Below are 16,224 nucleotides of genomic sequence, written 5' to 3'. Positions count from 1 at the left end.
GCCCTTCCAGCTTTTTCAGACTTACTTTTAATTTTTTATTCATGTTTATAAGTGTGTATGGAGATGCCCATGTAGAGCAGGTAGGTATCAGGTCCTCTGGAGCTAGAGTTACAGAACCATCTAACTAACACAGACAGATACTGAGAACAGAACTCAGGTTCTCTGCATCTCTCCAGCCCCAGAAACCCTAGTGAAGGAGACAGGCGAGGACAACCTGGAGACACACAGCTCTGAAGCACAAAGACTGAGGCCCTCCTGTCTACCACGGTCCACCTGAGAAAGCCCCAGTCAGCCCATTTCACCAACTCCTTTCTCCTCCTAGCCTTTCTAGGTCTAGCAGTACATTTTGAAACTCCTGTATTCCTGACTCTCATTAATTCCTTCCTCTAGCAAAGCAGAACATGTCTTTTTATTCCTTTTTCAGTTCAAGTTACAAGAGAACAGTTGGTAATAACTTACATAGCAATTACTCCATATCAAACAGTGCTCCAAACAGCTTTTGTGATCAGGGTCAGCTATTACCCTTTTCTCCAAGTTGTACAGACTACACAGTTGTGAGAGGGTGGGGACTGAGGCTACAGCATCTGTTCCACAGGAATCAGCACTCAACACAGCGACAGTGACCCCCTTTTGCCTCTCACAGCTCGAGAACCACAGTCTTTGTCTATGTTCTCAGATCTATTCTGAAAATGCCTTGAAATACTCATACCTAGGTTCTTACACCATTCTAAATTTGTCTTCTCTTCCTCTTTTCCCTGACATGTCACCCTGTAGCCCACACTTGCCTTAAACTCTCTATGTAGCTAAGAAGGGCCTTGATCTTCTGACTTTCCTGCCTCCACCCCACATGGTTGGATTACAGATTTGTATCACAACCCGTTTTCATGGTTTGCAGCCCGGACCTTGTACATCCTAGACAAGCCAAGCTACAGCCCAACGCCACCCTCAGTCTTTCTGAACCCCCTTACTGTTACCTGTAAATTCCAAGCTGATTTCCCTAAGGTATCCTCTCCTGGCCTCCTGTTCATCTACATTTCCTTTTCTCATCTCATCCATACTTTTACAACTAATTATATAATATCAAATACAAACTGTAAAAATTGCTGGATACAGTGGCATATGCCTTTAACCCCAGCACTTAGGAGGCAGAGGCAGACAGAGATCTCTGTGAGTTGCAAGCCATCAATGTTACATGAGACCCTATCTCAGAGGGAAAAAGAACAAACCAACTCTAACCCAGACAGCTTGCCATATGGACATTTATATTTTGTCCCTTTCAGTGGTCTTGCTCATTTTTAATTCAATGTATTATATTACTATTAAGTTATAAGATAAATAAGATAGTTAAAACTATAGATCTCAACAAGTGTATGACTGCTTCTTTATTGTGGTACAAATATTTCATCTGAGATTTCTCTTAGGTCTGTAAGTGTACAAGACGTTATGGTCATAGTCTTGGATCAGTGAGCTGGATCAGACTGAACAGACTGACAACTTGACTTTAATATCCCCTAAAACCCTGAAATGGAAGGGGAGAACTGACTCTACAAGTTGATCTACATGTCATGTGCACATTTACACACACAGAGGGGGAGGTCGGGGAGACTGCAACAGTCTTCTATTTCTTTTCTTCAGTAGAGCTGATTCATATATTTACCTCCTGGGGTCACAAGTCACAGTAGATACTTGAGCTCCCACTGAGGCCACACTCGCTGTGGACTATCACAGTGACTACTTCTCAGGCATAGTGTAACGGCACAAAACTCACGGCAGCTTGCTCTAAACTCATCAGTCAGAAATTCACAGTACCCAAATGTTCTCACCAACATATGCTAACACACATTCCTGGGGCTCCCCAGATGCCTTGTGCCTAGTGAGGTGCATTTTCTTCTCTGAGGTCTATTCGGTTACGGACCGTTTCTGTGATTTTGTTGAGTTGCCCACTCTGTGTTCACCTGAATGACTTCATGAACCCAACTTCTCTCCTGGAAATGGGTTCCCTTTGTAGGAACTTGTCTGGACCCAGATCAGATCAAAGTCACAGGCCACTGGCCAAGATAGACAAATCTCCTGAGGCACATGTGATGACTTGAGGTTCTATCACAGGATGAAGAACCACAAAAACGTTCTGAAAATGCAATGAAATCTCTGGAGCATTATGAGGACAGTTCTAGAGTTTGCAGACATCCCCTCTAGAGACCTCATAACTGAATTAGAAACAAACACAGAAGAATTACTTCGTGAGACCTGTAACAGTGGATAAACGTAAAGATTCAAGGGGCTTCTGAATCATACAGACTGTGAACAATAAACACGTTTGGTTGAGACACTAAGCTATAGTTAATATTATCATGCAGCAAAAGATATATAATCCTCACAAGGCCCATGACTGTCAATGTATTGTGTACATTTGAACATCTATTTTACAGTCATGAATGTTTGCTCTATTTCTGACTAATATATATATTCCTGGTGACTTTATTATCGTTGTGAAATATTTGAAAATTTGTGTTATTTCACTCTTATTATATCAGATTTTACTTTTGTTTGTTGGTTTTGTTTTCTCAAGACAGGGTTATTCTTGTGTAGCCCTAGCCATGCTAGAATGCTCTGTATAGACCAGGCTGGCCTTGAAATCAGAAATTCACTTGCCTCTGCATCCTGATAGCTGGGATTAAAGATGTGTGCCACCACTGCCTGGCTCATAGTCACTGTAATCTTTACCATACTATCTTTACATTCATTTTCCCCAACTTAGCTGTATCACTGCACTTAAATATATGCTTTTTAAAGAGCTGCTTCCTTATTTATGTGCATACAATGCATGCATGTTACATGTGCATGTAGTGCCTGCCAAAGTCACAAGAGAGGGTTGGATCTCCAGAAGCTGGATTTACAGTTATAAACCAGCTGATGTAGGTGCTCACAACCAAAATCTAGTCCTCTAGAATCCAGCAAGCACGCCTGACTGAGGGAAGAACACCTATAACACAGCTGTCTCTTCATCCCTTTCAATGTTGCCACCACACCCTCGACATAATTCTGTTCTCCCTGCCCCATGCTCCCCATATCCCTCACCACCAGACTCAACACAGACCACGTCAGCCCTAGATTCTTGAAGGTATCACTATGTAGCTAAGCTGGCCCTAGAATTCAAAATCCTCTCGAATGCTAGAATTACAGACAAGGGTCACCACATTTAGTGAGTTTTATTTTCTAATGGCTGCCTGGCATTTACTTCTCTCCATCAATGTTTCATGTTCAGGATTGTAATTATTATATGATTGGATACAAGTATATTAGCTCATGTTTTCCTTCCCTTGTCCTGTCCCTTTAAAAAAAAATTTTGTACTGGCCTTTTAATTGTTTCATGAATTTCATTTTAAAATTTCTGCTTTTACAGCTATGGTGTACAACTATGCTTGCATAGCTATGGTGGTGGTGGCACACGCCTGTAATTCCAGCACTTGAGAGACAGGCAGGCAGCTGAATTCAAGGTCAGCCTAGTCTACAGAACAAGTTCCAGGATAGCCAGGGCTGTAGAAAAACTCTGTCAAAAACAAACAAACAAAACAACAACAAAAACCCTCTAAATTTTTACTCTTACAAAAGTTAAAACTCTTTGCATTACTCTTGATGGGTGGCTTATATGTGTTTTCTATTTTATACCCTTAATGATTCACTTTGCCTATGCTTTCTATTATATCATTCTTTCATACAGGTTCACAGCAGACACACACACCCCATCCTTTATGCTGTAATTTCCATGGGTATTCCTTTTATCTATAATATAAATCCATAAGACAAGGTTGTGAGTCCTGATTCCAATGGACCCTGTATAAGGTCAAGAACTACTGCTCTTGCAAGGGACCCAAGTTTGATTCCCAGCACAAACATGGCAGATCACAACCATCTGTACCTCCAGTTCTAGGAGAGTCAATACCCTCTTCTGACCTCTATGGACATAAAGTATACATACACATACATGAAGACAAAACACACACACAAAAAAATAAAACTTTTAATTAAAAAAAGTATCTGTAGATTCCAGGCATGTATTGCTTCTGATGCTGTTCTTTTCCTTTCTCTTCACCAGGGGCTTTAACCTGCTTTAACATTTCTTCTTCAAAAAGATTTAAGTTGTGTGTGTACATTTAAGTGCAGTGCCTGTGGAGGCCACGCGAGGGCGCCAGATCCCCTGGAGTTGGTCACAGGCAGTTCCCCGGGAATCTTCCTCAGTAAGAGCAATACAGGATTGCTAAGCCAACTCTCCAGCCCAGCTGTATATTTCACTGATTGTTTTTCAAACTTAGACACTTATTCTTTAAAAATATTTTATTTCATTATTTAGCTCTCTGCTTTTTCTGGAACGTAGTTAAAACAGACCTTTCTTCTTTATCATCTTCTAATTGGGAAATGATTCCCATTAATCTATGTTCAGTTCATCTTTGATCTATGTATTTAGCAACCACAGCCAACCAAAGCACTTTAATTTCAAATATTATATCTTAGTTGTAGAATTTCCCCATTATTTTATTACTTATTTATCTATTTATTTATTTAGGTCTCTAGTTCATTCCTGAGACCTCCGATGTTTTGACTGACCATGAGCGTATTTTCTTTCTGCCTTTCTTTGTTCTTTCTTTTCCACCCAGTTTTTATTTCCTGGAGACAGTGTCTTGCTGTGTAGCCCTGGCATCCCTGGAACTCACTAAGTAGACTGGACTAGCCTTGAATTCAGAGATCTTCCTGCCTGCCTCTCATCATATTCTGCTCACATAGTCTTTACTCACTGACAGTATGTTCCACTTCCCTGGCTCTTTACAGGCCAAGTGACTACATGTTGTACCATGGACATTGTAAACTGAGTTCTGTTATTTTCCTGTGTTTATCTATGTTGTTTGGACAAGGGTCACAAACATTGCTGGGCAATAACTCTCTACACAGATCTTCGGACACCAGCTGAGAGTCCAACTCTTTTTCTTCCAGCATCCTCACCACTGCCACGCTTCCTTCCGCTCTCTTCTTCTCATTTCTCCACCACAGAGTTCAGACTGTAACTCTCCCTGGCTGCAGACTAAGTCCTCTAAGGGACCCATTCCACACCGCAGCTTCACTCCCACGAGGCTCCATCCCAGCACTTCCCTGCTCTGCTCATGTGATGCTCAGAGCTGCTCTTTCTATTGCACCCAGAGATTATAATGGTACTTATCTGCTAAAGGATTTAGAGAATTGAAATTTTATGAATTTCTGGGGGCAGAACTCAATAATAAATCTATAACTGTCTTTAATTTTAGAAATTCAGTGATTCAGATACCAAGAAAATAATCAACCACCTAACCTATAAGGATCTCACTGTGCCCCAAAATTTGTTATTATCACTCAGATTTTCATTTAATCAAAGTTCAAGAAAGAAAGAAACTAAGCAGTATTATTTCTTTTTTTCTTTTTTCTTTTTCTTTTTTTTTTTTGGTTTTGGTTTTTCGAGACAGGGTTTCTCTGTGTAGCCCTGGCTGTCCTGAAACTCACTCTGTAGACCAGGCTGGCCTTGAACTCAGAAATCCACCTGCCTCTGCCTCCCAAGTGCTGGGATTAAAGGCTTGGGCCACCACCGCCCGGCTATTTCTTTAAACCCCAAGCCCATCCTTATATTTACCTGGCTCCCAAGATGTCTTTCTTGGCCAGGCCGATGCCAGCTATAACCTTCACTCTCACAACTCGTGTGTCATCCTAAGATACAAAAAGTTGTTTTATTTTCATGTAATTACAAGCTATCTAATAATAGTAACTAGAATACTAAATTCAAAGGAATATTTAAAAAGAAGTCATCTTATAGAAAGCTATATAAAAGAAAACAAAAACAAAATGCATTATTTTTAGTTAGATACATTTGATCACACACACAAAAGAGGAAAGAATTAAAGTCAAGTTATTACACAAAGTAAGAATTTAGGCTTTTTATAAGAAAAATTTAATGACAAATTATAACTAAGGAAGGTACCATTGTTCCTGTGTTCATAACATAAAATCAAAAGCTCATAATCATTTGTAATAACTACTAAGAAAAGGTAATTTTTTAAGTCTCATTAAATAGTTCATAAATAACAGTGAACGCACTATGATATGTTAAATACCAATGACCTTGCATGTCACCATGGAATGAGGTCCTATGGGACAAATTCCTTGTCTTAACAGAGATGTATAATCTGAGAGGAGATACGGGAGGAGTCCGTGGGGTGAATATCATCAAATTACAACGTATGTGGCTAGGTGTGGTGATGAACCACTTTAATCCCTTGGAGCCAGCACTAAAAGACTGCAAGACCAGCTTGGTTTACATAGTAAGTTCCAGGCTAGTCAGGGCTCTATAATGAGACCCTGACTCAGCTGAGAAATGGCTCAGCAGTTAAAAGCATTAGCTATTCTTCTAGAGGACCTGGATTCAATTCCCAGCACCTACATGGTGGCTCACAACCATCTATAAATCCAGTTCCAAGGTCTGAAGAAGCCCTCTTCTGGTCTCTATGGATACTAGGAACACACACCATATATATACATACATACATACATACATACATACACACATACATACATACATACAAACAAAACATACACATAAATAAAATTTTAAAAACATACATTGTGGAGCTCGAGATATGGATCGGCAGTGAAGAGCACATGTTCCTCTTCCAGGGAATTCGGATTCAACTCCCAGCATCCACATGGCGGCTCACAAGTGTCTGTAACATCACTTCCAGGGGATCCGCCACCTTCTTCTGTCTTATCCACACAAAACTCCCATACCCATAAAAAAAAAAAAATACATTGTTATAAAATTCTCAACAAATTAATAAAACTATTATATTATCTAAAGAGATACATAACAAAACACTCGGGAAAATGGCACTAATTCTGTAACTTATTCTCAAGTGGCTCAGCAAATAAAAAGTTGGATGTGTGTCTACCTGTGCATGTGCAAAAAAAAAGGAAGTAAAGGCAATGTTTCCAAGCTGTGGACTGCATTGTTACACCCTCTCTAACTATCCCACACACTATAAATAGTTTAAATCAAAAAAGGGTAGGTATTCTAGACTCATTTCAGCTCCTGGGAAAAAATATCCCAACAAAAAGCAACATAAATTATTTATTTGACTTACAGCCTCTTCAGTCCATCATGGAGGGAAACCAAGGCAAGAATTCAAGCAGTTCTCCATCACACCCGTCAAGGACAGAGACTGGCTGGCCATTAGTCAGCTTCTCTCTCTAACACTGCTTGTGACCCTGCCTCAAAAGTCTGTAGGACAGTTCAGTATAATGCAAACTTCCACACACTCAGTGCACAGCCTGGTAATACTGTGTTCATTCTCTTTTATTTAGACTCATGCCAACTGTGCTGGCTAGTTTTATGTCAACTTGACACAGCTATTGTCATGAGAGAAGGAACCTCAATATAGAAAAATGTCCTAAGACTGAGCTGTAAGAAAGTATTTTTAATTAGTGATTATGTGAGAGGGCCCAGCCCATTGTGGGCCAGGCAACCCCTTAAGGTAGGCTGAGCAAGTAAAGAAGAATAAGCCAGTAGGTGGCCTCTCCATTAGCTTCTGCCTACAGGTTCCTGCCCTGTTTTGAATTCCTATTCTAATTCCTTCAATGATTCCTTCTATGATGTGGCCAGTGTAAGCTAAGTAAAGCCTTTTCCTCCCCAACTTGCTGTTGGTCATGGTGTCTCTTCAAACAATAACTAAGACACTACGACAGGTAAGAATAAATTACTAGAGCTGTATGCCGCTCACAACAGACTGGAGTCTTCTTACATTCCCCACAGATCTGTTCACAGACCAACCTGATTCAGGTAATTCCTCATTAAGAGCCTTTCCCTTCATATCTGTACAGGGCTTTAATGCCAACACTCAAGAGGTATATATAATGAGTTCCAAGGCAGCCAGTGCTATACAGTAACACCCAGTCTCAATATATATATTTTTCATATACATATGTTTAAAATTGTACAAGATACAGAAACAAAATTAATAAAAATGCACAAATTTCAATGGGTAATGTTAAAAATACTGTTGAAGGACATGAGAGAACTAATAAATGGAGATATTCTCTGTGCTTGTGGATGAAAATATTTAATAAATTGTCTATTTTCTCCAAAATAATACATAAATTCAATATAATTCCAATCTCCAACTCCTTGAATTTTTGTGATCTTAGTAAATGACTTGAGAGTCCATATTGAAATGTGAAAACAAGACACTAACAATAGCAACCAATGACTATCTTACACAACATGCGTAAGGAAAAAGTTCACTGCTTGGTAGTAGCCACGCCTTAAATCTCAGCACTCAGAAGGCAGAGGCAGGCAGGTTTCTGTGAATTCCAGTCCAGCCTGGTCCAGAGTGAGTTCCAGGACAGCCAGGGTTACACAGAGAAACCCTGCCTTGAAAAACCAAAATTTAAAAAAAGTTCACAAGAGAGTGCCAGCAAAATGGCTCCATGGCCCTTGGCGCTTGCTGCCAAACCTGGTGACTCAGGTTCAATTCCTGAGACCTACATGATAGAGCTGATCCCAAGTTATCCTCTAACTTCCACTCATGCACCATAGCACACGAATACACACACACATGAACGCACACACATACACGCATAAATAAATGTAATTTTTAATAAATCTCAGAAAATTGTCTCAATATTTCTATGAATTTAAGTAGGAAAAATTCAGGGCACCACCACACTCATAAACCCAGTGCTTTTGCTAAACAAGCACTTAACCAACTAAGCTACAATTCCAGTCCTCAGACACTGGCATTCTTTTTTTGTTACGGTTTACTTTTATTATTTTTAATTAGATGTTTGTGTTTCTGTGTGTGTGTGTATATGCAGCTGTGTGTGGGTCCCTGTGGAGGCCAATAGAGTGTGAGGAGATCCTCTGGAGTTCAAATAACAGGCTTGTATGTGTGCTGCCTAATGAGTGCTAAGAACTGAACTCGGGTCTTCTACACAAGCAGTAGGTGCTCCTTACTACAGAGCCTTCGCTCGCTCAGGTACCTCTAATCCCACCTCTAATCTCACAGGAAGCAGACAGGCAGATCTCTGAGCCAGGCTGACCTACAGAGTTCTCCAGGTTATATAGTGAGACACTGTTTCAAAAAAGAAAAGGGGTGATGAGTCATTTTCTGTAGTTAATCCTCAGTGGTCATCAGAGTAAACCATGTAAATTATATTACATTACACATCTTCATTTAGCTAATGCTTTAACAGTAAAATTTCTGCAAACAGAACTTCTTTCCACAGGCTATACATAAAGGAACTAAAACTCATCTAAAAGTGGGAGGTATTAGATCCAACTTCAGCATGCTTTAATACCCTCCATCATCCAGTGAGTCTGTGCCTAACCACTCTGTAAGATTAAGCCACAATTCTCTACATTCTATGCTGTTTATTTTTTTACTTTTTTATTTTTTATTTTTTTTTATTTTTTATTTTTTATTTTTTTTTGGTTTTGGTTTTTCAAGACAGAGTTTCTCTGTGTAGCCCTGGCTATCCTGGAACTCACTCTGTAGACTCAGAAATCTGCCTGCCTCAGCCTCCCAAGTGCTACCACCACCACTCGGCTCCATGCCATTTCTATTCATCTTTCTCCTTGTTTATTTTTCAGATTTGTCCGAATCCACTTCCTTCTTTTGGAGATAGGAGCTCACACCATAGCTCCAGTTGGTCTTAGTCAAGCGATCCTCTGGCCCTGTTTCCGCCTGGCATGACAGGTGTGTGCTGATGTACTGCTACATGACCTTTGACTTTTTTTTATTTTCCTGAGAGAAGGTCTCATTATGTAGCCTGGCTGTTCAGGACCTTGCTATATAGACCATACCGGCCTCAAATTCACAGAACTCCTCTTGCCTGTCTCCCAGATACTGGTATTAAAAGCATGGGCTAATATATCTGGTGTATGCAATGCAGGATAGCCAATCCATAGCTTCAGACACACTTGGCAAGCACTCCATCAACTAAACCACACCCCAGCCCAACCACTTTTAATCAACAGCAGCAGGCTGCCTAGTTTGACTAGTCTGAGCTCAAGAGATGACACAGCTGCCATGTTTCCGTCATTAAATAAAGAATAAAATGTGTATGGGAGGGGGGATGTTGTGTTCTGTGTGTGTGTGGTATGTGTGTGATGTGTGTGCACATTAAGTGGTATGTGTGTATGTGTGTGCGCGTGCGCGTGTTCCAAGCTCCCATTTGGTTTTGTGATGAACCAGAAAATAAATTCCAAATGACAGTAATGAGCTTCCAACTACAACCAGAAAACAAGCAACTTCTATCTTTTTCACTAGTGAACTCCTTGGAGGCTGGCAGTCTTTTATCCTCTGTATCCCTGGTACTTGGCACAACGTGCAGAGAACAGTTAATGGACGTCTGCTAAGTAAATATTAATAACCCAATTAGCACCACAGTGGAAGATGCTCACAACCATGTCTGTCTTCCTATCTCACTCCCTTAATGAGCACAAAGTAGATACAGAAAGATGGGAGAAAATTTTTGTCACCTAACCCACATCTAGACCTTTATCATGGGAATATAACAGACCCTGGCTCATAAACTCTTCAGAAGTACAGATCCAGAAAGAACGAAAGTTCAGGAAGTCCTTACTACAAGGGTGGAGATCCTAGCCCCAGGTGCTGCTGAGCACCCACTAGCTGCCATACAGATCTTTAGTTTATCTGGGAAGATGAAAAAAACAATCTGGAATACAGATACTGGGCCAAGAGGGAGAAAAGAGACAGAGAAAGACGACTTTAGCAATATTTAGTCTGTGACCAGCTAACTCTGCTGGAAGGAGAGTAAGAAATCTGGGAGCGCCAGTCAGAAAGCCTAAGGCCTGAGTAGGACACCAACTTGAGAGCCTCCACACCGAGTAATGCAGCAGGCAGGGAGATAAGAAAGGCATCCTTGGCGCAGGACAGTCGTATCTCCTAACTCCTATGCAATAATGGGGACTGCTCAGACTGTCACTCCTGGCTAGAGGAGGTGGAGGGCTGCTTCTGAGTAGCTAGAACCATCTATCTGCCTGTCACCACATTCTAAATGTTACCCCAGAACTGGACTTTTTTTCTAAAGGTTTATTTTTTTATTTTGTGTGTATGTATCTTGCCTGTATGTGCTTATGTGCACCATGTCTACGGCTGACTTCCACAGAAGTCAGATGAGGGCATCATTTCTGATGATTGTAAACCACCACCATGATCTAGGTCCTCTCTAAGACCGGCAAGTGCTCTTTTAACTGCTAAGTCCTCCTTACAGTCCCTCTTGTAACATTCCAAAGTATATAAGCATTTAGCCCACCATGCATTTAATAGTCCAACAGAACTTGCTCCTGTGACTCAGTACCCACTCATTGGCCTTTCTTCCCCAACTGCTCTTCACAGCTCCAGTAATCACCAACCTACTCTCAACTTTTAAAATAAAGATGTACTCTTATTTGTGTGTGTGTATGTGTGCTGGTGCCACAGAGGCCAGAGAAGGGCATCAGATCTGGATCTGGAATTACTGGTTCTGAGCTGCCCCACACCACGGTGCTGTACTCTGGTCCTTTACAAGTGCTCTCAACCACTGAGCTACCTCTCCAGCCCCTTAACTAACAACTTTTATAACAGCAACTTTCTAGACTTCCCATGAGTAAAATCTCAAGTAACCTCTCTCTAGGCCTGGCTTAGTTCATTTAATATGTCCTCCATTCCACCCATGTTTTTTTAAAAAAAAAAAAAATACCCGGATTGCCTAAGAAATTAAATTCTAACCACAACACACACTCATGCACGCGCACACGCACAAACGTTTTCAAAATATGTTCAATAATTATCTTACGTTAATAAAGTGCCCACTGTGTATAAACAAAAACCTCTTAGGAAAATGGGAAAAATTGGAGGGCGCCGTTACAGTAGTGTTTGGAGGTACCTGAGAAAGGACAGAAATGGGGGGGGGGTTGGAAATTTCCAGCTAATTGAGTCCAATCTTGATAAAAGGTACGGTAGATTAAGTAACAGGAACCCGCAGATTGGGTTCACACACACACACACACACAATTTGAAAGGGTCACAGTTAAACACTTCGAAGTCTCTAATGCCCCACCCATTTGAGACGACCGCCAGCTCCATCGAAGCCCTCCTCAAGAGGGCCTCACTTTTAGTGAGCGCGAGGCAAAGTCGAGATTAAGTTGTTCGACTGTAGCAGACGGTTTTGCCTGCCGCAAATCCTTGGGCTGCAGTTTTCAAAGCCAACAGCTGTGGGGGGTTCTTTAAAGTATTTATACTTCTTTTGCCTTCATTTTTAAAAATACTAACAAAGGCCTTGAAACAAAGTGTGAACTTCCCACATCTGACACAAGCCGCGGAATCGAAGGAATCCCATCCCCCACCCCCTCGTTCCCACCCTGGCCTTCGGGAAGCCATAGTAGGAAAATGGCTAAATTCTGTTTGCTCCCGCTGCGGTAGGAGCTGGATGCTGAGTCTCGGGAGGCCGCCCCACCCAAGCCATCGCCCTCCCGGAGAGGGTGAGCGCGCCCAGGCCGCAGCCAGGGACCCCGGAGGCCTCCTGGGAAGCCCAAGGCCCTGAGCAGCGAGGCGAGCAGGCGGGGGATCTGCTCCCGCAGCGGCCTCGTGCGGGCCTCTCTCCACCTCTCCCTCACCGCCTGCCCCGCTGCGGAGCGCGCGGCCAAGCCCAGGCCCCCATCGCCCGCCACCCCCGCCACGATGAGCCCCCGCGCGGCCCGCAGCCGCCCTGCACCTCGTCCTCCGAGAGCACTGGGGCCTCCGTATCGTCGGCTGCCATGTCCGAGCTCATGCTGGACGAACCACCCCTCCCAGGCTGCAGCGGCGAGAGGAAGAGGAGGAGGCGTCGCTGCGGCGGACGAGGCCCACTTCGGGAGCGCGCGGGGGTACAGGGGCGCGCGGCGGGAAGGGGCGGGACACGCTCTGCGGCTGCGCGCGAGGCGGGGGGCTGGGTTGGAACAAGCGTGGCGGGACTCCAGAAACAAGGAGCTCGGCAGAGCGCGCGGAGCGAGGCCCGCGGCGGGGACGCGCGCGGGGGGAGGGCTGGCGAGGCTGGTGGCTGAGGCCCGCAGCCCCCAGAGTAGGCGGGGGTGGGGTGGAGCGGGGGTGGGGGAAGGGCCGAGAAACGTGGCTCTTCCGCAAAGAAACTACCTTGCGGTTTTGCTCCACAACAGGTCTCCCTGGGAGCCCGCCACACTGGTATGTCGCCTGCAGATTAGGCGTTTTAGCCCCAACCTAAAGCCACATTTGAAAGCGTGCTCTTGCGGATCGGAAGCCGCCTTAGGACCCGGGAAGGAATGCGCAGGCCTAAATCTGGCGGGGTGTCGGCTTCAAGGCCAGCCACCAGGCGTAGTCAGCCATCCAAACATGCATAGCTGAGCATCCACCATCAGAAAGGCCCTGAGGAAAGGGTGGGGGTGGGAAGATAACCGCTACTCCTAGGCTTTGAGACACAGCTTGTTGTGGCTCCCAGGCTAGCCTCCAACTCTGCATCCTTCTGACTCACCCACCGTCCTAAGCATACATTACAGGCCAAAATGCTAGCGTGTTTTTCTGTAGTGGCAAAATATTGCAGAAATTAGACCCTCAAAATCTGATTGCAGGGACTGCGAGATAGCTAAGGAGGTAAAGGCCCTCTCGGCACCAAGCCTGACGACCCCAAACCCTCATGGAGAAAAAAGACAGTTGACTCCAGCAAATTGTTCTTTGACCTCCACACGTACCTACAAAATAAATAAATTTTAAATATATATATATATATATTTACAGATCTTATTTTAATTTTCCCCAAGAGAATTAAACTAATTCTGAATTACTAGTCACCGTCTAAAATGTTGATAGGTGCTATCAAATGCAATTGGTTGTTTACATAATATTTTATTCAACTTTAGCAGAATCCATTTCATTCATATTAGCTGTCAGAATTCTGTTAATATGTAATCCACATTTTATCGTTTGTGTTAGGACAGATGTAACAGGTAATTATGGATAGAGTATTCCTGAATAGTCGGGATTGTTAGCTTACTTAAATCTAAACACTATTGTGGTTAGCAGTGTAAATTAGTAGGAGAGTGATTTCTAGCATGTACAGGCCTAGGTTGGAGGCCCAGTCTCACAAATAAGTACACAGGCAGTTGTAGAATTAACTCTTTTGCTTTATAAACTCACACATCTGTGTTCTTAGATATTAAGAATAAAATAAGCCAATCATAGTGGCCCATTTTAGTAACAGCACTCAAAAGACAGAGAGGCAGGAAGATCTCTGAGTTAAAGGCCCCTTTGATCTACATAGTGAGTTCCAAGACAGCAAGAGTTACATAGTGAGACCTGTGTCAAAAAAGGGGGAGGAAGAAGAAAAAGAAAATCTGAATATGTTCAATGTGTCTCTTATTTTTGAGAATAATAATTTCTCCTAATACCTCATTGCATTTTTTTTTAATAAAACAGGGTCTCACTATGTAGCATTAATTGGCCTGGAATTCACTATGTAGAACTAAGAATGGCCTCAAACTCACAGAGATCTGCCTGTTACTGCTCCCTGAGAGCCAGGATTAAAAATGTACAATCACGTCTGCCTCTGTGTATATTTTTTACATTAATCTTAAGTAGGCCATTCATGTTATTTCAAACAAGATCAAAAGTCAATTCCATTACCGGTATTAATATTTAATGATGGAAGAAATTGAAATTGGCAATAGGATCATTGAGAAATCCCCATGAGATTATTATGAGCTGAAGCATTTGAGAACGATAATTCCAAATCCCAGTGTTTGAATCACAGTTCTTTTCTTTCTATCAAATGAGACTCTTAAGGAAGAATTAACCAGGGAGGTGCTTGTGTATGCTGAACAGGAGTGCTTACTTTCTCCCAGTGGAAAGCTGGGTGGGCCTTGTGAAACTGACTTCCAAAGTTAAAAGGAACTTAAAAGACAGAAGTGGTTAACTGGTGGTCTAATAACTAACCTCAAGTTGAGGAAGCTATTTAAAAAGGAAAACCCCTTTTTTCTATGTATTCCTAACTCTGTGGGATTTTCACAGAGAGTGTGTGTGTGTGTGTGTATCTGTGTGTGTGTTCATACTTGGGTGCCACAGTGAGCATTTGGAAGTCAGATTCACCTTTGTGGAATCGGTTCTCTCCTGCCATCTTCATGTGAGTTCTAGGGATTGAACATAGCACCTCATAATACTTCCTTTCACATATCCACATGTTCTGTTGACTCTGTTCTTCTGAAGTACACTAATAAATGTGATAATTGGTTATGGTAATTTTTAAGTATAGTGATGTAGGTATTCCAGACCTCGAGTTGGTTCAGATTTTAACTCATTCTTTTTTTTATTCTCTTATAAGTATGTTAAAATAAGTCCTTGAGAAGCCATAGAAGGCTCCAGCCACCTTGCCTTCTTAGGAAGCAAACTGAAGCCCACTGGAAATTGGGGGATAAAACCTCAGCTTACCCAATCAGAAACTCAAGGGATCTCCACAGAGGTACTTTCATCCAGTCAGTAGCCTCGGGGAGGGAGACATGGTTCACACTGTCACCTGTATCAAGCCTGAGTTCTGCAGAGACCTGTCCTGGGGCAAAACTAGATCATTGGCCACAGATGAGAATCTCAGGACTAACCTGTATGAAGCAGAGTTGGAGTTTATTAAAATTAGAAAGAAGAAGCTAGGCAGAGGTGGCTCACACCTTTGATCCCAGCACTTGGGAGGCAGAGACGGACAGATCTTTTGTGAGTTCGAGGCCAATCTGGTCAATAAATCCAGGATAGCCAGGGCTACACAGAGAAACCCTGTCTTGGGAGAGAAAAAAATAAAAAGAAGAGAGAATAAAGCATATAGGAGAGTATGGGTGTGGGCTTCTCAAAGAAAAGTACCGTTGAGTATGTAAGCTGTATACATATCATTCTGGTGGTCTCAGGTTACATCTCAAAGGGCTGCTAAGAAACCCTTTTTCCTCTCTTCTTGTTAAGTGACATTCTAGGGTGGCTCCAGAGGTTCCCTGAATGGTATTACAGTATTACAGTCAGGTAAGATAAAATCAGGAGCCATTAGGCTTGCACGAGGAGTCAGGACACATTCTTCTACTGTAACTGAGGTTTCTGATGGGAATCATGATAAGCTGCAGGTTTATAGCTGAACAGTGGAGAAAGTCCTCACACAAATGTTAGT

General features: G+C 42.5%; 1 protein-coding gene across 1 annotated transcript in view; it reads right to left on the bottom strand.

Annotated features, from left to right (window-relative positions):
* Positions 1–12,917, bottom strand: part of Nedd4 (NEDD4 E3 ubiquitin protein ligase) — a 93,220-nt gene extending 80,303 nt beyond the window's left edge. Inside the window, exons 1-3 of the mRNA XM_028771355.1 lie at positions 12,790–12,917; positions 6,640–6,804; positions 5,657–5,730 (exon numbers count right to left, since the gene is read on the bottom strand). Of these exons, the coding sequence (XP_028627188.1) occupies positions 5,657–5,730; positions 6,640–6,804; positions 12,790–12,846 (296 nt within the window). The 5' untranslated portion in view covers positions 12,847–12,917. The remainder of the gene's footprint in view (positions 1–5,656; positions 5,731–6,639; positions 6,805–12,789) is intronic.
* Positions 12,918–16,224: the final 3,307 nt, after the last annotated feature.

This window comes from Grammomys surdaster, unplaced genomic scaffold, assembly GCF_004785775.1.
Source record: "Grammomys surdaster isolate TR1022 unplaced genomic scaffold, NIH_TR_1.0 206, whole genome shotgun sequence".
In the NCBI taxonomy this organism is placed as follows: domain Eukaryota; kingdom Metazoa; phylum Chordata; class Mammalia; order Rodentia; family Muridae; genus Grammomys; species Grammomys surdaster.
Note: the sequence above shows the minus strand (reverse complement) of the source record. Positions and strands in the feature narration are given on the sequence as shown.